This window comes from Pongo abelii, chromosome 11 (genome assembly GCF_028885655.2).
Source record: "Pongo abelii isolate AG06213 chromosome 11, NHGRI_mPonAbe1-v2.0_pri, whole genome shotgun sequence".
Taxonomy (NCBI): domain Eukaryota; kingdom Metazoa; phylum Chordata; class Mammalia; order Primates; family Hominidae; genus Pongo; species Pongo abelii.
The window spans coordinates 113,794,427-113,820,716 of record NC_071996.2 but is presented as its reverse complement, the minus strand read 5'-3'; the positions used below and the strand labels follow the sequence as shown (position 1 = coordinate 113,820,716).

The window sequence follows — 26,290 nt, the reverse complement described above, 5'->3', positions numbered from 1 at the left end:
TGAAAGATTGTGATTCAATAAAGGATATCCTAGAAAATGTGAACAAACTAAAGAAAGTATCTACAATAACTAAAGTGAAAGGAGATTAATATATAGAATATACCCCACATACACGGGAAAAAAAGAAACAAAACTCTTTCAAATCAACAGGAAAACAATGCAATCACTAATAGAAAAATAAATAAAGGAATAGGTAAAGCCCAATTGTCTAACAGGTATATGAAGGAAAGTTCAACACCATTAGCCACAGAAAAACTAAAAGATTAAACATCAGTGAGATTCTACATTATTCATTAGAATGGCAAACATTAGAACACTAGATAATACCAAGTGTTGGAGAGGAGATGGAAATGACAGAAACAATTGATATGTTGGAGTGAATACTCTTGGAATGAACAATAGATACTGTTGGAGGGAATATAAACTAGCCCAGCGGTTTTGGAAAGCAATCTAACAACATTGGGGAAATTAAGTACAGAATCTCATATGATCCAGCAATTGACTGCTGGGTGTATGTCTCAGGGATGCTCACACAGATTCATAAAAGCACATGTTCCAAGAATATTATTTGTAGTATGGAAGTTAGAAACAATGTCCATCATTAGGGGAAAGGATTAGTAAAATAAGATAGAGGCGTACTATGAAAATATACAATTACCATCCTGCCTTGCTTTAACAACAGTAATATTTAATTGCTTAAAGACTGTGAGTGGAATAAATGGATAGCCTTTAACCTTTAAAGAAAATACAATTGATAAAATGTCTCTCCTTTTCCTTTTCTCTCTTGTGAGTTGCTCCTTCAAACACCCATCTTTTAAAACATGAGAGATATTCAGTTTAAGATTCACCATGGGCCTCGGCTAAATCTTCATGAATTTGTTGAGGTTAAGAAAGGAACTAAATTTCCTAAGAAAGCAACTATTTTAAAAGAGCAAACCTGGGTGTGGGGAGGGATTAGGAGTAGAGTTTGGGATGGCAGCCTCAGAAGGACAAACTTAGTCCAAGGTGGGAGGGAGTTGGGGTGGAGATTGAGCTTCTCCAGTTGGAGGTCTGGAGCTAGGACTCTTCATTGAAACCGAAGAGAAGGAAAAGGAGAGAGCGAGGCTGACTTTTTAACTGAACTCCAAAATTCTCTGAGCAATAGAATGGGCCTAATATGTACCAGGTGGGATTTAATTTTAAATGAAAGAAAAATGTTTCAGATAGCAGGGACTGTTAAAACATTGAAATTGAATGTTGTGGATCTCCTGCTTTGTTGGTTTTCAGTATTTTTTAGAGCTTTGTTATCCAGTATTATAGTCCAATTTAGGCTAAGGAGCAGAATAAATTTCATAAGAGCTGTAATTTGTGTTTTCATGTGCTTTCCCCAAAGTATTATCAATTGCTATTTGGTAGCCTGTCCTTTGGGCATATTTTTGTTGTTGTTGTTAATGATGGTGGTGCTTTTTTTGTTTGTTTGTTTTAAGAAATGAAAGGAAAAGATTGGCAAGTCCCTGGAGAGACATTATCCCCCCACCCCCCGCCAAATTTTATCTATTGCGAACAGCAGAAATACCAGCATGTTCAGATCTAAAAGCAGCCTTTTTCTTCTCCAGATTAAAAAAAATCTGCTTCTTATGACTCTGGACTTAAATTTGACTTTTTAAAAATAAGAAAAACTAAAGAAGCATAGGAAATATTGGTCACATCTCCGCGTGATTCTAGGTCCTCACTTCTGCTACACAGTAATTAAAATACCCTGCGTTACCCTTTAGAAATTACACTCCTGTCTCTTTAACAAACTGTAAGAGAGAAGGGGGCGGGTCTCGGGAGCGGCGAAGGCTCTGATTGGTCCTCCTGTCAGGAACTGGGCGGTAAAAGAACCCCTTCTGTTATTGTCCGGGGCTGCGGGGTGAGAGGCCAGGTCCGAGAAGGGCTTCAGGACGCGGGAAGCGCCCTTGCTTCAAGTCGCGGGCGTGGGAACGGGGTTGCAAAACGGGTCCCCTTCATCCGGGTGGGTTAAGGGCCCTGACAGCTTTTTCGCGAAGGCGCCATGCCCTAGCAGTTGGGCCGCAGTGGGCCCGAGGTCCACTCGGACCGCCGAGACCGCTCGATGGCCCAGGAGCTGGAGGAAGGGGGATACCTGGGCGCCGGCCGCCGCCCTCGCAACTCGGCCGAGGCCCCTATCTCAACCTAGTTTCTCTTTTTCCCCTGTTCTGCAGGCTCGCTTCCGGCGTCATGGCTCAAAGGGCCTTCCCGAATCCTTATGCTGATTTTAACAAATCCCTGGCCGAAGGCTACTTTGATGCTGCCGGGAGGGTGAGTTTGGGATATGTCTGCCTGCATCCCTGCCTCTCCCCACGGTGTTCGGAAAGGAGCTCATTTTTGCCTGAAAGAGTTGAGCATCCCCCTTTAAAAAAAATACGATTCGACGATAAATATGTAAATTATTTAAAAATACATGTTAATATATACAAATTGAGCTCTAACATAATGTTGAATACGTCATTGTTAACATTAATTGAAATAAACTCAATTATTGATAGTATAAATTTTAAAAATTGGCAAATATGTAGTTTACTATGTAATTGGTATTTTTTTAATGTATTTTGGTTTGCTTCTTAAAGAGAGGTGAAGAATCCTAACGGTATTCACATGTGCCGTGTTACTCCTTTGTGATTATACACAAGTGCATACACAAGTGCGGTCAGGGTAATGATGAGAGCAAACGGTGGTGTATGGCAAGGACATCTTTAAACTGTTAGTGCTTAGATAATTTGGGGACATAGGAAACCTGAAGTTCTTTGTACCGGTGTCACTCCACAGGGCGTATCCACAGCTGGAAAACAAAAAAAAGAAACTTGTAAATTAAACTAGTTAGCATGTCACAAATCACTGTGCAAAAGAGAACCTGGATGTAAAATACTAGGGGCCTGTGTTTTCTCTTGCCTCTTTGGGTGAACATAATTGTTAAGAGGGAATACAGATATTTTTAAGAATACCTAGTTTTGGCTGGGTGCAGTGGCTCATACCATTAATCCCGACACTTTGGGAAATCAAGGCAGGAGGATTGCTTAAGGCCACGAGTTTGAGACCAGCCTGTGCAACATAGCAGGACCTTATCTCTACTAAAATTTTTTAAAAAATTAGCCAGGTGTGGTGGAAAGCTTGTAGTCCCAGCTACTTAGGCTGAGGCGGGAGAATTGCTGGAGCCTAGGAGATTCGAGGCTGTAGTGAGCTATGATTACACCACTGCACTCCAGCCTGGGTGACAGAGACCCTGTCTCTAAAAAATAAAAAAATAAAATTTAGTTTTGAAAATAAGTTGGAAACAAGGCACACACTTTAAAAATTTTACTAGTTTATTTCTTTGAAACTTGTTAGCCATACAAAAGGCATTTTATGTGATATAATGGCCTTACAGATTTCATCCCTGTCAAATTAATCTGTGGATCTGATGGTGGTTTTTTCCTTAAAACACTTGTCACATTATAGATTAACTTGGGTCAGTAATGCAGGTAAGAGGAATCAAAGAGATGAAGAAGAGGTGTAGGGTAGAAGGCTACCAAAATATATATGGAGTTTGAGTCAATCTAATTATTTTAAGACTAGTATTAAGCTGCCCAAACAAAGCTTTTTATAATTATCTTCAGGTCAGATGGATTCCCTTTGGCCATTTGGGCCTGCATTTTGTCTAGCTGTGCAGATTCTCAAGCTAAAGTATATGTCTTGTCTTGCGGGAGGAGGACTTGCTGCTTCATGCAGACTTGGCAAAGAGAACACTTGAGGATTGTCCTAGTGACAGAAACCTTCAATAAAATGTAGCTATTTAGACTGCCTATAAAGTAAATGCTTTTTATGAATTTAACTCTTTATTTATTTATTTTTATTTTTATTTTTTTAGACAGAGACTCACCCTGAGCCCAGGCTGGAGTGCACAGGCACAGTCTTGGCTCACTGCAACTTCTGCCTCCCAGGCCGAAGTGATTCTCATGCCCCAGCCTCCCGAGTAGCTGGGATTACAGGTGCACACCACCGCACATGGCTAATTTTTTTTTTTTGTATTTTTAGTAGAGGCAGGGTTTCACCATGTTGGCCAGGCTGGTGTCGAACTCCTGACCTCAAGTGATCCACCCAGCTCAGCCTCCCAAAGTGCTAGGATTACAGGTGTGAGCCACCATGCCTGGCCGAATTTAACCCTTTATTTCTAAGGGGAAAAATTCACGAATTTAAACCCTGACCCAAGAGTAATAATGTAATTTATTGCCTAACGTAGTTTTTGGACAGGTCCTAGAAAGGAAGTAGCATAGCAGTTCTAAAATTGTGTAATGTTGAACACAGAGGATCAAACCCTGGAGATCTGTCCTCCTTAATTTCTTAACACAAGATTTCAATAAGGAACTGGTCTGTTTTCTGGCATCTGTCAGAAAAAAATGGAAAAGAATAAAGGACTTTTAGAGACTTCAGATTATTGCTAGAATTTGAATAATTTGGTGGTCTACCACAAGCAATCGGTATTCTCACAGAGGTCACCTTTATGAAATGCAGAATGTGCCAAACAGAAAGTAACTTCCCTTCATGAGGCTGAGACATTCTCATTATTCTTGATCTCTTGAAGGCCAGGCAAGATGATAAATTATATATGATCTATATACAGTAGATGACGTGTTCTCAATATAGATGCACTCTTCTATCTAGCTGAGATTTATAAGCCTTTTGTATTAACATTGAGGTGTATTTTATCCTACTAAATGTGTTTTCAAGTCTGGTTGAAATCTTAACCTCTTTGCAGAAATCGTTAAATAATGGGAGTGTATCTGTCAAACAATGTCGTTTCTTCTAAAAAGTGTGAAATAAGGGATCATAGTGGTGCTTTAGATTAAATAATCCAGATGTGGTTGAAAGTCTGATTTGCCTTATCAAGGATGCTCCTCCGAAGTGAATCTTAATGTATCCTTAAACTATTGTTGTTGTTAATTCTGATACTGCCTTCTTGCTGTTTTCAGTGTTAAGATTTTATCTCATTTTAAAAAATGAGATTCTGATGTGAGTGGTTAGGTTTATTTCTACAATCCTTACATGGTAAAATAAAATGTTTATACCCTTGTAACTTTCCCCCACATTGTTCTGAAATTTTAATTACTTTGTGAAATTCAAGTCTTAGAATCACAGCAAGTTCTTAAAATTATTGAGGGAGACAATAAAGTGAGTTTTTTTGGGTGTTTGTTGTTGTTGTTGTTGTTTTTTGAGATGGAGTTTCGCTCTTGTTGCCCAGGCTGGAGTGCAGTGGCACGATCTCGGCTCACCACAACCTCCGCCTCCCGGGTTCAAGGGATTCTCCTGCCTCAGGCTCCCGAATAGCTGGGATTACAGGCGTGCACCACCATGCCTGACTAATTTTGTATTTTTAGTAGAGATGGGGGTTTCTCCGTGTTGGTCAGACTGGTCTTGAACTCCTAACCTCAGGTTATCTGCCCACCTCGGCCTCCCACAGTGCTAGGATTACAAGCATTAGCCACTGTGCCCGGCCTACAGTGACTTTTTAAGACACTGATTCAGTGTGTGCAGAAGTTTAAAATTATTTTTCATTTGCCTTTAAGAAGAATAACGTAATGATTGTGTGAGCCTCACTGCACAGCATCTGTGGACCTTCATATGGTGGTCCTAACCCCACAGCCCCAGCCTTACTGTATTTTCAATCCATATCTAAACTATTACTTGCCTTAGACCCTTGATCTGCTAAAGAATTAGTAAAAATGTCAACATTTACATCCCTGAATGAGAAAGACTTGTGATACACTATCTCATTTAATCCCCAAAGTACCTTTTGAAATTGGCATGGCAGGTATTATTATCCTGACTTTATGGAGGTAATTGAAACATAAAGAAGTTATGAGTTCAACAAGATCAGCTAATAGCGGGTAAGGATATAGACAGGCTCATTCATTGAGAAACATTTGTGAAGCCTGTATTCTCTGCCAGACACTGTGGTGGACGTGGGTTTATGATGCTAAGTTTGATATTCTTTCTGTTCTGCTTGAGGCTCTTGATATACATGAATTTGTTTTGCTTTTCTTTGGCTACTTCATTTTTTTAAAATCATTTTTTTTAAATAAGAGCAATTAGATGTTTCTTTAGGGAATTTACCTTGCTGCAGCTTGAATACTAAAAATCCAGTAATTTGAAAGCAGCAAACATCTGATTTGTGCTTAATTTAATAAAAAGACTTTATTATAATATTGGTTTAAATAATAGGCGATTACTATTAGATGGAAAATTACTGTGAGCCAGTTTATCATTGGTAGTCTGTTTTAGTATTTAACTAAAAATTTTATGTAAAACATAAGTTACAACGGTATTTTATAAATTTTGTTAATGTGATATTGTTGTTGTTTAAGAATAGAAAATAAATTGTTTAGTCTCCCAGGTAGAAAAATATGTCCTAAGTGGAAAAGAAATACCTTCCTGTCTTTGATAGCTTATAGTCCAGCAAGCTGGGTGACCCACATTAATTTGATATTTGTTTTCCTTTAATATCTAGCTGACTCCTGAGTTCTCACAACGCTTGACCGATAAGATTCGGGAGCTTCTTCAGCAAATGGAGAGAGGCCTGAAATCAGCAGACCCTCGGGATGGCACCGGTTACACTGGCTGGGCAGGTATGAAGTGCTGACTGTGAGCTGGCATAAGCATTGTGCTTAAGAGCCAGAGCATTTTTCCAAGAGCTGTCTGTCTGAATGGTGCACCCTTAAATGCTTCCTGCATCTGCATATGAGTAATTGCTTCTGGGAGAGTGCTGTGCCCTCAACCCAACCATGGTATCTTCTGGGTTTTTAATAGTGCCCTGAATTTAGGGCATGGTAAGCATATTCATGTAATTCATGCCCGACATTTGGATGGCTGCTATACTTGTGAGGAGAAAAATTGATTTTCAATATTACATAGTTAATTTGCAGATGTAATTTCAGTGGGAAGAATTGGGAAGGGTTCCAAAATACAGTGCCTGAAGCAGAGGTAATGAGGATTGATCTCAGGAATAAAACATGTCCAAAAGCATGTTTTAAAAAGTTAACCCATAACAGGAGTCCATACAGAAACACAGGGTAAAGTATTACTTCCATGAACTAATCCTCCTGTATGGTCATTGCTGGTTGGTTTGCAATTGCTGCATTGCCAATCTCAATCATTGAGAGGTTGGAGGAGGTTTAGGAAGAAACAGTGCATTGATTTCAAAAAAAGGTGAGAGAGAAAAATCAAAGAGGCCGAGTACAGTGGCTCACACTTGTAATCCCAGCACTTTGGGAGGCCGAGGCGGGTGGATCACAAGGTCAAGAGATCAAGACCATCCTGGCCAACACTGTGCAACCCCATCTCTACTAAAAATACAAAAATTAGCTGGGCATGGTGGCTCGTACCTGTAGTCCCAGCTACTCAGGAGGCTGAGGCAGGAGAATTGCTTGAACCCAGGACGCAGAGGTTGCAGTGAGCCAAGATTGGCACACTCCAGCCTGGGCAACAAAGCAAGACTCTGTCTCAAAAAAAAAAAAAAAAAATCAAAGAAGAAAAGTTGAAGAACTGCAATTAATTTACCAAATGTAGAGAAACAAAAAGACAGCTGTGTAATCTGGAAGAAAGCATAGCGTAGAGACTCAGTGTTTCCCATTCCCTTTAAAGAGTGGGCAAGGATGAATAAGCTTGCAATCCAGGGAATTTTAATTTGATTTTAAGGAGGGGAATTTGTCATAAAAATGGCCTCATAGCAGAGATTCTGATTCAGTAGATCTTGAGCAGAACCCAGGAATTTGCCTTTTATAACCGTCAATGGTCCTGATGCAGATGGTGATCTACGGACTGCAGTTTGAAAGCTTTCTGAGAGAAATTTATTAACAATAGCAATCTCTTAGTCTTCCTCTTTAGTACAAGTTGAGCATCCCAAATCTGAAAATCTGAAATCCAAAATGCTCCAAAATTTGAAGCTTTTTAAGCTCTGATGTGACACTCAAAGGGAATGTTCATTGAGCATTTAGGATTACTGATGTTCAGATTTGGGATACTCAACTGGTAAATATAAGCCAAATATTTCAGTATTTGAAATCCAAAACACTTGTCCCAAGGATTTCAGGTAAGGGGTACTCAACCAATAATGACACATGATTCTATTTTTTTTTAACAAGGGTAGGGAAGACAGATTAAACCAGTAAAATTAAAATCTCAGGGACTTCTAAAGTCAATGTTTTGTAAAAATAAGACTGGACTAGATAATGTTGGATCATTTTATTGTTTTATGATTTTTATGGATTGTAGAAGCTTAACACAAAGTTAAAATGAGAATGAAATGAAAGGATTTTGTTTCAAGAAGGAAAGTATAACAGCTTCCATTTATTATCTGCTGTGTTCCGGGTGTGATGTGTTTGATAGATAATGTCATCAGTGAATGTTGAACATTACTATTTATTTAAAATTATCGTGGTTTGAACAAAACAGGACAAGCACAGCACACAGTTGTCTTTTGAGTTTTCCTCTTGATTGCCACATTGTACTAATATATAAGGCTCAAACTTACAGATCTTTTTCTAATATATATGGAGTTTCTATTATTTTGTGATTCCTGGCAAAAGAAAAAAAAAACTGAAACAGATCACTAGTTAATTCTAGCACTGATTACAGAAGAATGACTTAAACTTTTAAATTGGCCATTCAGATGTACTCATATTATTATTGTGAGTTACTTTGCTTTAGGAGGGAAAAAAAGGGGATTGATTTCAAGTTTGAATTAAGTTTGACAATGTTGGGAAGAGTCATTAGTCAGGCCCTTATATTGCTAGGGCTAGTTGAGAAACCAAAAGTTAAAAACTTTGGAAATAGCAGAGAAATTTCACTCCAAAGTAAAATGCAAGTTTAATTTTTTTGGCTGTACAGGGTTTCTGGCTTCATCTTTGAATGCCAGTATCCTTCAACCTTTTATCCTCAAGTATCTATGATACTCATTGCTGGCTCCTGAAAGCAGCCTATATGGCAAGCATCTGAGGCAAATTGGCATACTAAGCAGTTTAGGATGTCCTTAGTGGCTGGTTGTTTTAGGATGTAACGTAAAATCTTCTAGATAAATTTGCTAATGGTTTTCAAGGCAAGGTTCCTAATGTCTCCTAATCGAACAGTGTTAAAAAGCCATTATTCCCACGTAAAATAGACTGCCTCCTCCAGTGTTTTGATAAGTAATATGCTACCTTGTGCCAGTGTTCAGACAGTCTAAATAACATAAAGCTCTGAGTTGTATAAGAAACTAAAACTGATTCAACCCCATAAAATCACGGTGTTAATACCTTCTCCTCCCATTATGTTATAACTTTCCAAGTATCACTTATTCATAACTGCAATTTTATTATCAAGAAATGCATTCACAAACACAATAAAAATATTTGGTGTTGTATGTCAAAGCAATGTTTATATAATTATGTGTAGATTTTTATGTTACTTTGTGCCCCATGTTATCTTTCAAAAAGATGACACTCTTTAGGAAACACACATTATATTTCTTTAACTTTGTTCAGCATGAGAAAACTGCATGATTATTACAATTAGTTAGAACTTTAACATCTTATTTTGTTAAACGTCATTCTCCAGTATACGTATGGGCTGATAGCTAACACTGGTTAGATAGGATCAGGATTTGGGACAGGATTAGGTTCAGTTATCTATACCCCAAAAAAGAAAACAGAAGTATAGTGGTTTAAATAACTGCATTTTTGTCTCGTAAAAGAAGGCCAGAAAGAGTTGGTCAGTCCAGGCCTGATAGTGTAGCTTCAGGATGTTAATAGAACCCCAGCTCCTTTCTTTCTGCTCCATCATTCCTCAGCCTCTAGCTTCTACCTCTTGCTTAAGATGGCTGCTGAAGATCCAGTCATTACATCAGCTTTTCAGGCTGCTGGAGGGAAGAAGAGGCAAAGAAGAATGCATTAATGCATGCTCTCCCTTTAAAAAGCCTTCCTGGAAGTCCCACTCAACATTTCAGTTGTGCTTACTTTGCATTGGCCAGAACATAGTCACATAGTCACTCTTGTTAGCAAAGAAGGGTAGTAAATGCAGTCTTCTAGCTCGGGTTCTGTTAATAGAGGAAGAGGAGAGTGAATTTTGGGATAAGACCTAGTAATCTCTGCTATAACTTCTATATAACAAGAAAAATGATTTTTTTCTTGACTCCTATGTTTTGCACAAGGCATTTGGACAGTGAGCCTCAATTTTTATGTCTGCTAAAGGATCTCTTCTGTTCACTTTTTGGGGGATTTTTGTGGGGGATAAATTTACCAGTGTCTATAAAATATTTTGAAATTTTCCAAGCGATATTTTGTCTGTTCTTTGTTTCCAAGGAGATTGATTTGGATTTTGATTCACAACACCTTTAAGTTTTTTTTGTTTTTTTCATTCAGTAAGTCTTTGCGTAAAGCCTGCCACAGAAAGGAAGTATTATAGGAATGCCAAATCATAATTTTCCTAGAGCTAAGTGTAACTTAAATCTAGAAGGGACTAGCGATTGATTCTAAACTTAATACTGTAAAACATTACTATTTTTGTAGCTTTATTAAACAGTTACTTGCCATTCTTTTCTGCTTTCTCCCAAACTCTTATTTTCTGTTGCAAAATCATAAAGTTTCTAATTTGTACCGTGCATCAATTCATACTAAACTCCGTAATTGTATGTCTTTGTTTCTACTTCATGACTCTAAAGAAAGCTACAAAATTGGGCTGCCCAATTTCATACCTCATTCATGGTGTGTCTAGATTTGTCTCAGTTGCTCAGTTGATCTTGAAAATGAAAGGGTTCTAGTGAAGAGATGACACATTCGTGCGTTTAATGTTAGATGTGTGAAGCTGACCCTTAACAATGTGCAGTTTAAGGGCACATGCCCACTGACACTCTCAAAAGTTTATGTATAACTTTTGTCTCCCCCAAAACTTAACTACTAATAGCTTGCTGTTGAGGAAGCCTTACTGATAACATAAAGAGTTGATTAACACATATTTTGTGTGTTACATTTAATATGTACTATATTTTTACAATAAGGTATAAAAAAATGTTAAAATCATAAGGAAGGGAAAATATATTTACTGTTCATTGAGTGGAAGTGGATCATTATAAAGGTCTTCATCCTCGTTTTCACATTAAGTAGGCTAAGGAAGAGGAGGAAAAGAAAGAATTGGTCTTGCTCTCATGGGTGGCAGAGGCAGAAGAAGTGAAGGGAGGTGGAAGGGAAGGCAGGAAAGACAGGAACACTCTGTAACTTTGCAGAAATACATCGTAATTTCTGTCGGACGTTTTTGCTTTTTCATTTCTCTAAAAATATCTGTACGTTGGCAGTTCTTCCACCATTTGCTTTAGTGTCAGTGCCCATACCATATACGAATCCGTGTCAGAAATGAAGTAAAAAGCAATATTGAATAATCAAAACCCTTTTGCCAGACTGTCTAACGTCAATTTGTTTTCTGGTGCTGCTGCTTCTATATCTTCCTCATCCTCTAGCACTGGTTCATAAGAACTCATCTTCATCAAGTTGCTTTCTATTAATTCCTCTGGTGTGGCATCTATTAGCTCTTGAATTTCTCCAAGATTCATATCTTGAAATCCTTCGTCCCCATCCCCCCACTTTTTTTTTTTTTTTTTGCCATATCCACTTCTCTCTCATGTCTCCTTGATTGGTGCCTGTGAAGTCATGCACACTATCTGAACCCAGTTTTCTCCAGCAAGAATTTATTGTTTCAGCCTTGATGGTTTTTGTGGCTCTACTGTATCAACGATGGCATCTCAGTGGTGTAATTAATTCTTCTAGACTTTCATGATGTTCTTTCTCTCTGGTTTGTTCCGTGAAAGGGTCACATATGCAAAGTGACCCCCAAATGCTGAAGTAGCTGAAAAATCAAAGAAGGAGGCAGAAAGTCCAATTTGTCAGTAAAGGCTGTTTTATTGGAGAACTTAGAGACACAAGCATGGTCTTGGTCAGCCACAAGGCAGGAAGATCTCAACACTGCTACTCCAGAGACCCAGGGCTTACATACCATAGGGAAAGGCAACCCTCAAAAACAGGCAAGACTACTATGTGTATCACAGCCTATAATTTGTGCATTAGCACCAAGGTTACTTTGTTCTTATACTAGGGGCAGTAAATAAAGTAAAAACCAGGAGGCATTCACGGGGCCGGGGCTAATCAGAAGTCAGCGTAGAGGATTAGCCTACAAGATGGAGTCACTTTTATCTCCACAGGGTACTCCATAGCATTGACAGTCCGTTCCATAAAGTACTATTTATAATGAGCCTGAGAGGTCCTTATGACCCCCTGATGTAGAGGCTGAATTAGAGACCTGTTTGCGGCAAGTAGACCACTTTGATGCCTTCAGTGTTGAACTCTTGGGTTCTGGGTAGCTAGGGGCATTGTGCACTATTGAAAAAACTTTAAAAGGCAGTCTCAACTGGGGAAAAGATATTTCTCTATATCAAAGAGAAAGCATTGGTGGAACCAAACCATTAAAAAAGGTTCTTGTTGTTCAAGCTTTCCTGTACCACCAAAAGATTGGCAGCTGGTGCTCATCTTTTCTCTTCAAGACCCAGGGATTGGCAGCTTTGTAAGTAAGGGTAGTCCTGATCATAAACCCTACTGCATTTGCATAAAACAGTAGAGTTAGTCTATTCCTTCTTGCCTTAAATCCTGGTGGTCATTTCTGTTCCTTACTAATGCATGTCCTTTGTGGCTTTTTCCCCCCAGAATAGGGTTCAAAACCTGTTCAGGCAGATATCCTTTCTCCTCAATTTTTCTTCATCGTAGCTGGGAACTTGTCTGCCGCCTCTTGGTTGGCAGAAGCTGCTGCTTCTGTTATCTTGACATTTTTTTTTAAGCCAAACCTCTTCCTATAATTATCAAACCAACCCTTGCTGGCATTAAATTATACAGCTTTAGATCGTTTTGCTTCTAGTTGCCGTATATTGACTTCACATTTTCTTGAATCATTTTAGAGTCCTGCACCAACATAAAGGCTACATTTTCAATATGTACTGCAGTTTCACTAAAAACGCAAGGTTTTTGTGCCTGCTGCTGTAACTGCAGTGATGGCTTCATGAATTTCCTTTTCATTCTTTCCAGTGGTCCTTATGCTGGATTCGTTTATCTTAAAATGGCAGGCAACTGCAGCTGCAGACCTCAATCTGTGGTTACATTATATCAAGCAGTTCAGGTGTTTCGTGTAATGTCACGACTTTTTCCTGCTTCGTGGAAGCACTTTCAGCATCACTACTGGCACTTTGTATGTGTCCCATGGTGTTATTCAAGGTTTACAATATTGCACTAAAAACAATTAAAAATATGCAAGAATCTCAGAAGAGATTACTCTTTACTGTGATATGTAATTTACTGGAGAGACAGAGATAATGATCTCAAGCAGAGATAATTCACATCACATGTTATTTTAAGTGGAGCAACACTTGATTTCACATCAGCAACAGGAGGTGGCTAAGAAGTTATTGCTGTACTACAGTATGCACTAGAGTTAATTTACAAAGTTATTTAATATTTCATCTTTACATTTGTTTACATTTCTCTAGACTGCAGGTGGCGCTATGTACAATCTGTATGCATAAGTTTTGATAAATTTTAGCTTTTTATAATAGATTTGTGTATATTTTATCCTAGTGATAGACTAGTAACTACATATATTTTGTGCATTCATGACACACCTTTTTCTTAATTTTTTCGATATTTCTGGTCTACACAGTTCATCTGCAAGTTTTTTCAAATTGTCGACAAATGCCCAAAAAAGTTTCCACTATATATATATATTTTTTTTAAATCTGTGTACAAGTGGACCCATGCAGTTCAAACCCATGTTGTTTAAGAGCCCACTGCACTTGGAACTGAAAAACTGACTCCTTTTTTTCCCCATCTATCTTTTCAACAAAAATTAAAACCAATAGAAGGTACTTATTGGAATTCTGCTAAAGTACTTCTGAGTGTTAGACATGCTTAGTAAAATGATTGTTACAATTAGTTAGGACTTTACAATTTTATTTTGTTGTTTCATTCCCCAGTAGTATGTAGATGGTCTGATAATTAACGCTAGTTCAGATAAGATTAGGATTTAGGATAGGATTATTCCAAATAATTCATATATACAAAATGCTTTGTTGGTAAGGTGATATGTACAGGTTTAAATAGAAATGTAAAAGAAGCAAATAATTGCTTAAGAAAGTACACTTACTTTACAAACTGTTTTACAACTGAAATTATCTTGGCTTTTATTTTAAAATTGAAGCAGAGGGTATGAAATAGTGAAGAGATTGGTTAACATGAACTTTTAATAGAACTCAAACTCATTTCCACTGAAGCCTACATATTTACACCTGTGAGTTGTCATAGTGCAATTGTACAAGCTGTATCCCTGACTTTTACCTTTTTTATTCGCAGAGATAAAAATGCCCTGACCTGGGAAAGAAAGGAGGGAAGAATTTTAAAAACCCGGTAGCTGTCTCATATTGTCAAAAGAGGCAGTTATTACCATAAATCCCTCTGGTCTTTCTCATGCTTATTCAGGAATAAGATGTTATGATTAATCAATTTTTCAGACAGTAATTTGGACTTAACAAATTACTTCTATAATGTTCAAAAAAAGAATAATAAAATAGATTGACTGAATGTTGGTTCCCAAGGGAATAAAGATCATCAGTATGCAGTTTTATGATCATTTGACTGTTGGAGAACAGGAGTAAGATTAGAACACTCTTCCTGTTGATAAAATGTTACTGCAGTTAACATCTGAATGACAAGACAGGGTGCAGGCACGTACACCAATAACTACTGTTGTGTGCCAGGCACCATTTTAAGTGTGTTGCGTTAATTCACTAATCTAAACCTCAAAAAAACTTTATATAGCTAGGCCTGGTGGTGGGCGCTTGTAATCCCAGCTACTCAGGAGGCTGAAGCAGGAGAATCACTTGAATCCGGGAGGCGGAGGTTGCAGTGAGCCAAAATCGTGCCACTGTACTGCAGCCTGAGCAACAAAGGGAGACTGTCTCCAAAAAAAAAAAAAAAAAAAAAAAAACCTTTATGGCCAGAATACCATTCATATCCCCATTTCACCAATGAGAAAAACAAAGCAAAGCAAGGCTGAGTACTTCATTCAAGGTTATACAGCTAGTGACAATGTTAGGGTTCAACCCAAACAAGCCTGGCTCTTGAGTCCTGCTGTTTACCCTATGAGCGTGTGTGTATGTGTGTGTTTGTGTGTGTTTACTCTCAGCCTCTACATATGAGTTTATTCTGTACACTTTATAAGTGAAGAAGGCTTATTCATAAGCTATAAGATGGAGTAGTTTGAACAATGACATGATACTCATTCCATACAAACTTCATAGAAATGGCTAATGACTAGTCAGATTTAAGTGTTTTATTAAAAGAAATAAGAGTCAGAGTAAGCCCTGATAAAGCATGAAAGGAATTTGGAAAGTAAGAAGGAAACAAGGCTTGTTAGGCAACAGTAATTACTATTTAAAAAGTTATTTAGAATTGGACATAAACCCTGAGAAGACTTACGGGCATTTGCAGCTAGAAAAATGAAAAAATCTCCAGTGTTTTTCTATAGAAGGTGTTTTTCCCCTTCCTAATCTTGCATTAATATATTCAGCATGGTTTCAGGATAGAAAATTAATTGGGCCGAGACAGAAGCTTTTCCTCATAATTGCTTGTTTTTGAAAAGGCTTAAAGATCTTCTCAAGTGAATTATCATCCATAGTCTGAAATCAATTGGTAGCTCTTGCAGCTGTTAATAAGTGATATTTTGAATGAACAGCCTCAGTTCTTTTCACCACAATTCTCCTTTGTAAAATTTAGTACATGGGAGCGTAATGCATCATGATATTGATGTACGACATATGCCTGCAATAAGCATTGAGTTGTTCATTTTTAGCCTTAATCTTTTCCCAGTAGACTTACAGGAATTACGTGCTCATGGCTTGTGTAGCAGGGGACACATTTTAGTTATTTAGGAACCCCATTAAGAGTTGTTATGTATGACTCTACACATAGCAGCAGACAGTACAGAAAAATAGCAAGCCTGGAGGCCCCTTAAGATCCAATCCACTGGTCAGCTACTGAGTGGTTCTCAGTGGTGTCCAGAGATCGCTGGGGTCTCACCAGAGAACATAATGCTACCTGCCATGGAGCTGGTCTGGGTTTTGATCAGGTAGACTGTAGGTGCTAGGGGGGAGAACATTCTAAAGTGCTTTATAAAATGGAAACCACCAAACACTGGTAAGGAATTGTTATTATAAAGGATTAAATGAGCAGATAAAGTGTTCTTGTGTTAGAAATAAACATTTAATCAAAAAGATTCCTTCCCTTGCAGATAACGTAGTAGAAAAGTTAAGTAAACCCAAGGGATGGCTGATCTCACTACTGTCTTTAAGAGACAATAAGGGAAAATGCTAGCCCTTATTTCATTTTTTTTCCCCGCTCTTAACTATGATGATTCTTAGGGGAAATGATGATCAGCTCACACTTAAAAAAAAAAAAAAAAAATACATACAGGACTCTAGGGACTTTAGTTCTGAAAGACATGACCCAATCTTCTGTAACCGACTCACAAAGTTAATGAGGCTAAAATTGGCATGTATTTCCTCTTTTCAAATATTAGATAACATTTTAAACAAGAGGATATGTAGCATAATCCCTAGAGTAATATTAACTTGCACTCTAAATGCAAGTCATTATAGTGTTTCCAGATGCTGTTCCTCTGATCTACCAAATGTATAGCCTTTGAGCTGCAGATTTCGCATGTGGGTGTTAGTTACTGCTGACACCAGACTTACTTGAAAGGAGTCACTCTGGCCAGGTGTCTTCTCTTTGCAATTTGATCTCTTTGTAAGTAGCTCTTCATCAGAGCCAGCATTTCAGTGTTTAATTTGAGCCCTGGCCAAGTGTCCTTCACCTTCATTAGATGCACCTATCCCACCCAGCCAGAGGGGTTAGGACAAGTAGAAAGAGCTATGGACATGGATTTACGCTGGATTCATTAGAGCACTTCACAATGGCCACTAGATAGATGAATGCAATTGTAGAGTTTAGACACCACCATTGGGCTTGAGTGAACCAGAGTAGGATGAGAGTGTGACGCAGATCAGAAAAAAGTAGGAAGGAAAGAAGACATATCTAAACAATCTGACTTTTACAGCCAACACCAAGAAGGCTATGTTTGTCATTTTCATTCCAGTAACGTCAACACTTAGCACAGTGCCCAATTCATAGTTGGTGGGCTGCAGGGCACTGGGGGAAGGAAAAGGGAACAATGTTTCCCTGTTTTTTTGTTTTGTTTTCTTCATCTTTTTTTCTATTGGATAGTCAGCTCTGAAATAAAGAAGAAAAGAAAAGACACATCTTCAGAGTACTTATTTGCCGTCTTTATTCTCTGTTTTACTCATTTGTTTGGGGCAATATTATTAAATTAAAGGTGTGGAGTCATGACTAGTTTCCTCCCCAGATCACCTGTAAAAGCACTGGAGTATTTGAAAGCCACGGCCCACGATGCTCAGCTTTAGTCAGACAGCGGTGCAGATGTCCTAGTCAGTGGATTGTTTACAGTTCAGGCATGGGGAGAGTGCTGTGCACAGTAACAACAGTGCTCTAAAGACAAGTGTGATTTTGTTGAAGAAATGGAAATGCACACGGTCAACATTCAGCACAAAATTGAGAAACAATTACAAAGGAACATATTAGAAATTATCAACCTGATATAGAAAGACAGTTGGTCATACTTGCAGTCAGAGAATACTTTCACTTCTTATTTTTTCATAAATCTGAAAAGAAGAAAACGTAATAATTGATGAGCCGTTAAAGTTTCAAGTAGGGAAAAATATATTTGAACTTAGATTGGAACACCCAAGTGCCCCTCCTTTGGGAAGTTCCTGTCTGCATATCATTCTAAACTAATGAGTATTAGTTAAGCACCTCCAGTGAGCCTTGTAGATCTAAAATCTGAACATGATTTTCCCTACCAGAGTACATGAAGGGAGTCTTTAAATGCCCTTGACCTGCACGAAAATGCCTCGCAGAGCTAAAGTACCGTGGCACAAAGCTTTTTACATCACTGTAAGCTGGTTGTAAAACAAATGAAAAATGTTGAGGAATAATCTGTAGAATGCAAAATCGCAGAAAAGTATTTTGAGAGATTCATGTATCTGTGGAGATTTTTATCTCCATATGCATATGAGACACAGCAAGGTTTTGATTGGCCAAAATGAATAGGACTAATGATCCCTCAGAAATTCAAAGGCTTAGTATTAATTACTTCTCAACAGCTGGCTGTATTTATAGTTCTACTTGGCATAAGTTGCTGAGTAAGGAAATTGCAGATTTAGAAGTGTCCCTAAATAATTTACCCTCCCATCCCAGGGTAGTAGCTACAGGAAAAAAAAAAAAAAAAATCTAGTTCACAGCTTTCATGCTGAAGCCAGGACTGATTCCTATCACAACAGAATTTTATTTGGTCCTCACAGCATGTTTTTGTTTGTTTGCTTTCTGTTTTGTTTTGTTTTTTAATAGTTATCAACACTTCAAGACCAAGAAATTCTTAGGGTAAACTGACAGGCAGTGCCAGACTTCCTGAACTACTTGTACGGAATGACATCTATTCCTGGTCTTCAGAGCAGTACTCTCCTTGGAATGTTCTGCAGTAATGGAAATGTTATTATTTCCATCACGACAGCCACTAGCCACATGTGGCTATTGAACATTCTAAATGTGGCTAGCGTGACTAAGGTTGAATTTTAAATTGTGTTTACTTTTAATTAACTTATATTTCTGTAGACATTTATGGTTAGAGGGTATCATACTGGACACTGCACTTCTAGATGAACCAGACAGGTTGCAGGAGTAGTAATTCAAAGTACTACACATCTGGATGTGTAGATTTTCTTCTATGTTTTCTTCTAGTTGTTTTACAGTTTCTGGTCTTAAGTCTAAGTCTTTAGTCCATTTTGAGTTGACTTGTATATAGTGTGAAATGACGTTCAAATTTCATTCTTCTGCATGTGGATATACAGAATATTCATACTTATGAATATGACATTCAGTAACACCATTTATTAAATATAAAATAACTCTAAACTCTAGATCAGTTTAGAGCAGATTTTTACAATTAAATTCAATCAAAATTTAAATCTCATTCAAGTTTCTTCTGGTCTAGAAGAGAAGATGAAGGGAAGGAAGCATGTCTCCACTCTATTTTTTGCTTAGCAGACAGCACAAAAGGAAATGTAATGTGATATTCAAATTTAAGCCCAAGAATACACTTAGCTAAAATTGGCTTTTGTCAATTTTAAAGTAGATGCATATTCTTTGATAAAAAGATGAAAGAAAATATTAAAAAGATTTTGTCGCCATTGCTTTTGGTATTTTAAATATGAAGTCCTTGCCCTTGCCCATGCCTATGTCCTGAATGGTATTGCCTAGGTTTTCTTCTAGGGTTTTTATGCTTTAAGTCTAACATTTAAGTCTTTAATCCATCTTGAATTGATTTTTGTATAAGGTGTAAGGAAGGGATCCAGTTTCAGCTTTCTACATATGGCTAGCCAGTTTTCCCAGCACCATTTATTAAATAGGGAATCCTTTCCCCATTGCTTGTTTTTCTCAGGTTTGTCAAAGATCAGATAGTTGTAGATATGTGGCGTTATTTCTGAGGGCTCTGTTCTGTTCCATTGATCTATATCTCTGTTTTGGTACCAGTACCATGCTGTTTTGGTTATTGTAGCCTTGTAGTATAGTTTGAAGTCAGGTAGTGTGATGCCTCTAGCTTTGTTCTTTTGGCTTAGGATTGACTTGGCGATGTGGGCTCTTTTTTGGTTCCATTTGAACTTTAAAGTAGTTTTTTCCAATTCTGTGAAGAAAGTGATTGGTAGCCTGATGGGGATGGCATTGAATCTGTAAATTACCTTGGGCAGTATGGCCATTTTCACGATATTGATTCTTCCTAACCATGAGCATGGAATGTTCTTCCATTTGTTTGTATCCTCTTTTATTTCCTTGAGCAGTGGTTTGTAGTTCTCCTTGAAGAGGTCCTTCACATCCCTTGTAAGTTGGATTCCTAGGTATTTTATTCTCTTTGAAGCAATTGTGAATGGGAATTCACTCATGATTTGGCTCTCTGTTTGTCTGTTATTGGTGTATAAGAATGCTTGTGATTTTTGTACATTGATTTTATATCCTGAGACTTTGCTGAAGTTGCTTATCAGCTTAAGGAGATTTTGGGCTGAGACAATGGGGTTTTCTAGATATACAATCATGTCATCTGCAAACAGGGACAATTTGACTTCCTCTTTTCCTAATTGAACACCCTTTATTTCCTTCTGCTGCCTAATTCCCCTGGCCAGAACTTCCAACACCATGTTGAATAGGAGTGGTGAGAGAGGGCATCCCTGTCTTGTGCCAGTTTTCAAAGGGAATGCTTCCAGTTTTTGCCCATTCAGTATGATATTGGCTGTGGGTTTGTCATAGATAGCTCTTATTATTTTGAGATACGTCCCATCGATACCTAATTTATTGAGAGTTTTTAGCATGAAGGGTTGTTGAATTTTGTCAAAGGCCTTTTCTGCATCTATTGAGATAATCATGTGGTTTTTGTCTTTGGTTCTGTTTATATGCTGGATTACATTTATTGATTTGCGTATATTGAACCAGCCTTGCATCCCAGGGATGAAGCCCACTTGATCATGGTGGATAAGCTTTTTGATGTGCTGCTGGATTCTGTTTGCCAGTATTTTATTGAGGATTTTTGCATCAATGTTCATCAAGGATATTGGTCTAAAATTCTCTTTTTTGGTTGTGTCTCTGCCCGGCTTTGGTATCAGAATGATGCTGGCCTCATAAAATGATTTAGGGAGCCAAAATTGACAAATGGGATCTAATTAAACTAAAGAACTTCTGCACAGCAAAAGAAACTACCATCAGAGTGAACAGGCAACCTACAAAATGGGAGAAAATTTTCGCAACCTACTCATCTGACAAAGCGCTAATATCCAGAATCTACAAAGAACTCAAACAAATTTACAAGAAAAAACAACCCCATCAAAAAGTGGGTGAAGGACATGAACAGACACTTCTCAAAAGAAGACATTTATGCAGCCAAAAAACACATGAAAAAATGCTCACCATCACTGGCCATCAGAGAAATGCAAATCAAAACTACAATGAGATACCATCTCACACCAGTTAGAATGGCAATCATTAAAAAGTCAGAAAACAACAGGTGCTGGAGAGGATGTGGAGAAATAGGAACACTTTTACACTGTTGGTGGGACTGTAAACTAGTTCAACCATTGTGGAAGTCAGTGTGGCGATTCCTCAGGGATCTAGAACTAGAAATACCATTTGACCCAGCCATCCCGTTACTGGGTATATACCCAAAGGACTATAAATCATGCTGCTAAAAAGACACATGCACACGTATGTTTATTGTGGCATTATTCACAATAGCAAAGACTTGGAACCAACCCAAATGTCCAACAATGATAGACTGGATTAAGAAAATGTGGCACATATCCACCATGGAATACTATGCAGCCATGAAAAATGATGAGTTCATGTCCTTTGTAGGGACATGGATGAAATTGGAAATCATCATTCTCAGTAAACTATCGCAAGAACAAAAAACCAAACACTGCATATTCTCACTCATAGGTGGGAATTGAACAATGAGAACACATGGACACACGAAGGGGAACATCACACTCTGGGGACTGTTGTGGGGTGGGGGGAGGGGGGAGGGATAGCACTGGGAGATATACCTAATGCTTGATGATGAGTTAGTGGGTGCAGCGCACCAGCATGGCACATGTATACATATGTAACTTACCTGCACATTGTGCACATGTACCCTAAAACTTTAGTAACAATAAATAAATAATTAAATTAAAAAAAAGAGTCAAAAAAAAAAAGAAAATATTAAAAAGATGAAACTGCCTACATCATTCTTTGTCAAAACTCGAACAATTTTGGCTGTTATGTTAGAAGTCAGTAGAAATGTTTTTTTTCTCATTAAGTGTCCTTCAGAGAATAGAATCATATTTGGGGATGAATTTATTAATGGATACAACTGTACTCTTTCCTCCCAAACCTGATTCTCCAACAGAGGGGTTTGCTACCTCAGTGGATGGCACTATTGCCATTTAGCTGTTGAAGTTAGTCATCGGGAGGCATTTTGACATCTCCTTCTCCACCATCCCCCACCGGGTTCTGCTGATTTTACTTTCTAGACAGGTATCTTTGCAGTTCATTCTGACAACATCTGTATTGCACCACCCACCCTGTGTCTCGCTTCTACTCCTGAAGCATCCTCCTGACTGCTCCTCCTGCATCCACTGTTTCATACACTCCCTTGCAAACCTTACAGTGCAGTTATGGTGAACTTTTAACAAAACAAATCTAAGTATATTCTTCCCATGCTTAAAGTGGGTGCATTTCAAATGAAACTCCAAATCCTAACTGGCCTGCTAGACCATGTGTAATCTAGCTTCTGCCTGCCTCTCTAGCTTTGAGAAGAGCTGTCTTCTTTAGGATTAGGCCTACCAGGACATGGCAATACATCTAAAATAACAGTGGCTTTAACAGAACCAAAGTTTATTTTTCTCTTGTGTAAGTAGGCAATCCATGGACTGGTGTGGCAGCTTCTCAGTCCGCCAGGATCTAGGTGGCTTTGATCTTTGAAACTTTACCACCCTCAGCACAGAGCTTCCAACTCATGGTCCTTAGACCATGACTGCTCTAGCCGCACCATCACATCTGCATTCCAGCCAGGAAGAAAGTAGAAAAGGAAATAAATCGCCAGTGCCTTCCCTTCAAGAATATTTTCCAAAGTTGCCTCCACTACTCCCACTGCATCCTGTTTTTCAGAACTTCGCCACATAGCCATACCCAGCTGTGAAGAAAATTGTTCTTAGCAGCCTGTGCCCAGCTAAAATCCAGGGCATTATTGTTGAGAGAAAGGCAAGATACATTTAGAAAACCACTTAGTCTCCATCACAAGAGCTAACTCCTCGTTTTCTAGAGTAGAATATGAGTCAGAAATATCTGACATAGAAAAATTGACAGAGAGCATATAAGCATATTATTAGAAATAGGCAGATACTAGAGAAAATGGCTGAAACTGTTGAAAATGGTTGCCTCTGGAAGGCAGGAACACAGTGAACCAGAGGACTGGTGTTTTGCATATTAAATCTTTCAGTACTGTATAATTTTTTCCATGAAGAACATATATATTTTGATAAACATTGCATTTGAAGGCATTTCTTAAGGCGTTAACTGAAGCCAGGCCCACGAGTATGTATTAGGACTGGGTGAATTTTCCCTGCAAAGCCCCTGAAGTTGTGTTTTTATTTCCTACTTTGCCAGCCATCCCTGAGTCTTTGGTATTGATTCAAAGGTGGTGGTATATGCATGGTTATTGTCAACGGTTGAGGATCATAAAGATCAGGTTTAAGACATTTGGCCACAAAGCAGTCCTCCCTTTTTTCTGTCATTAGGACACATTCTATTATATTCTATTATATAAAATATTGATGAGGTATTAAATGTCTGTGACATAATACATTTTGTCTTATTTTCCTGACCTGGGCTGATTTATAATAAGCATGTGCAGGAAACTTTTTCTAATTGGCAGCAACACTCACCACTTAAAGTCCTTTTCCTCCATGGATGTTCTGTGACAGGGAATGTAGACACAGTAAACTATCATCTCCAGAAGATTGCTTATCAAAATCCACAGACCCAGAGGCCCACATGAGAGGTAGGGGAGAACTGGAACGTGAGGTTTGGAATCCCAGAAACTAGAAAGATAATTCTCTGCCTATCAAAAAGAAAGTTTTAATCCAAATGTACTCTTGTGAGACTTGAGAAATGATTACCTGTTTTTCATGAGAAATACACCAAATCTTACAATTGCAAGCCTTAGTAGGTTTTGTTTGTTAGATAGTTAAGCCAAGAGGAATTGTTGCTAATGAGAGACAAAGATCTGAAAGAAAAACAATCACTGGGCTTGTGTTTAATCACTTTTTATTTTCTCACGTCTCCATCATGTCATTATCTGGCTTTGGTGCTTACATGACTTAATTAGGAGAGTTCAGGCAGCAATGGGAATAGGAGGGCAAAATGAAAGGGTAACAGTTTAAATGGATCACCTGCAGATGCGTGATATGGATGGAGATGAAGCCTATTAAGGACCTAATTTTAGAAGAAGCTCTTGACATCAATCATTTGTGAAAAGGAGATTTTTTTTTTTCTTACCTACACACAAGGTTTTGTACACTTGTCTACAAACCTTAAGCATTGGTGCATCTGATCATCAGCTTGTGGGATTACTAACACCAAGCCACTTTGAAAGAGGAGTCAAGGTTATTAACTTTGGCAAGAAATGAAAATTTGGCCTTAATATACATGTGAAATTGAATTGTCTGTAGCACAAAGCTTTGGAGATTACCCATGCAAAATCAGAAAACTATCTAAATTTAAAATTGTCCTCAGTACAGGGAAAGTAATTTTGCAGACAGCATTTTTACTGCATTGAAATCCGTGAAGATTGGCTCTATTAATTTAAATTTAAACAGAGGTTATGTGTCTTCTAAAAATGGCAAATGAGATGGAAAATGTACTTCAAGGGAAAAAATGGGTTTCTGGAAATGCTGCAGGCAGGCAGGCAGGCTTCCTACTCCACATCTTTGAGTCTGCCTTGAGACCAGTTGGCTTCAGAGGGAAGGCTTTTTCCACTGTGACAGGCATTTGAAATAAGGACATGCAGACAATGCCTCTATTACATATTTCAGGCTTCAAGAGTAGGGTAAGAAACTGATCGAGTAAAGCCCAAGGCAAAAGTCATTGGTGGCTTTTACATTACATTTACCAAAGTAGGTGGGTCCTCGACAGAAAAAAATCGAGGGGTTGAATGTTTTTTCTCAGCTATCAAATAACTTTCTTATAATCCCTGCCTGGAAGGATACTGGGGCAGGATATTTGGTTACATTAACTACCTTTTCACAAAAAAAAACCAAAAACCACACACACACACACACAAAACAAACTTTTATGTAAAGAGAAATTGAAGTTTTCATTCCCTGGTCTTTGAATTTCTTTAGTTCACAACAAACCATTTCTTATTAAATCATTATTGGTAAATCAATTACATTTATTTGGAACCCTAGTTTAATGACACATCATTTCGACATCAGGAAGAATACATTAACACAATAACCAGAGTACAACAAAGACTAATAATAGGCTGTGTGTCTCTTTATTGGCCAGAGTCTTAGAGACCTTATTATTTAATAGAGTTGCCATAATGAGGAAACTGAGGACAAGTAAGTGGTTGGCTTATGCTGGTTCGTAGAGTTGCATACTAATAGAGCTGAGCCTAGAATTAAAGTCACCCAAACTTCCAGATCATTAATATATTTGCTACAGGTTGTCAAAAATCGCTGCTGAGTAGACACCATGCCAAAAATAATAAAATAACTACCTTTCATCATCTTTACATTGTTTTCTTTTTTTTTTTTCAGGTATTGCTGTGCTTTACTTACATCTTTATGATGTATTTGGGGACCCTGTCTACCTACAATTAGCACATGGCTATGTAAAGCAAAGTCTGAACTGCTTAACCAAGCGCTCCATCACCTTCCTTTGTGGGGATGCAGGCCCCCTGGCAGTGGCTGCTGTGCTATATCACAAGATGAACAATGAGAAGCAGGCAGAAGATTGCATCACACGGTAATCGTGTTTCTATTTGAGGATTATTTTCTAGACATCATTATGCATTAATTCTGCATGTGCTAACAAAAGAACATTCTAGCGAGTTTTCTTTTCTGTTAGCAGATAAATCTCACTGCTGTCATTTGATCAATTCTCATATTCCTGTGTTGTAGTTAAGGAACAACAATTATAATCCCTATTTTAGTGCAAGATAAAAGACACTGTCATGTTCCAGATTAAACATCAGTTCAATAATGTAAACGTGATCAAAAGCCTTAACATATGATTACTAATCCAAAGTGCTATCCAAGATCTGTAATTCAAGGAAATGCAGTTCAGTTCCTACAGGTGGGCTGGGAGAGTCCTTCTAAAGGACCACAGACTGATTCAAAACGGCCTTTCTTAGAGGCAATGACATGCACATCCTGATTTTCATTTTGGTATAGATTATGGTGGTCCACTAGAAGCTGGTGAATTATGAAGAATTATTAAATGTTTGTACTAATGGACTTTAATTGTTGCCTTACCAGAGTTTATTAAGCACTCTT

At 38.1% G+C, this 26,290-nt stretch overlaps 1 protein-coding gene across 3 annotated transcripts in view; it reads left to right on the top strand.

The window, feature by feature from the left end:
• Positions 1 to 1,835: 1,835 nt before the first annotated feature.
• The window catches only part of LANCL1 (LanC like glutathione S-transferase 1), a 47,859-nt gene continuing 23,404 nt past the window's right edge, over positions 1,836 to 26,290 (top strand). The window contains exons 1-4 of one of the 3 annotated variants that reach the window (XM_024242899.3): positions 1,836 to 1,891; positions 2,202 to 2,298; positions 6,521 to 6,638; positions 25,553 to 25,760. In XM_024242899.3, the coding sequence (XP_024098667.2) occupies positions 2,218 to 2,298; positions 6,521 to 6,638; positions 25,553 to 25,760 (407 nt within the window). In that variant the 5' untranslated portion in view covers positions 1,836 to 1,891; positions 2,202 to 2,217. 3 annotated transcript variants of the gene reach the window in all.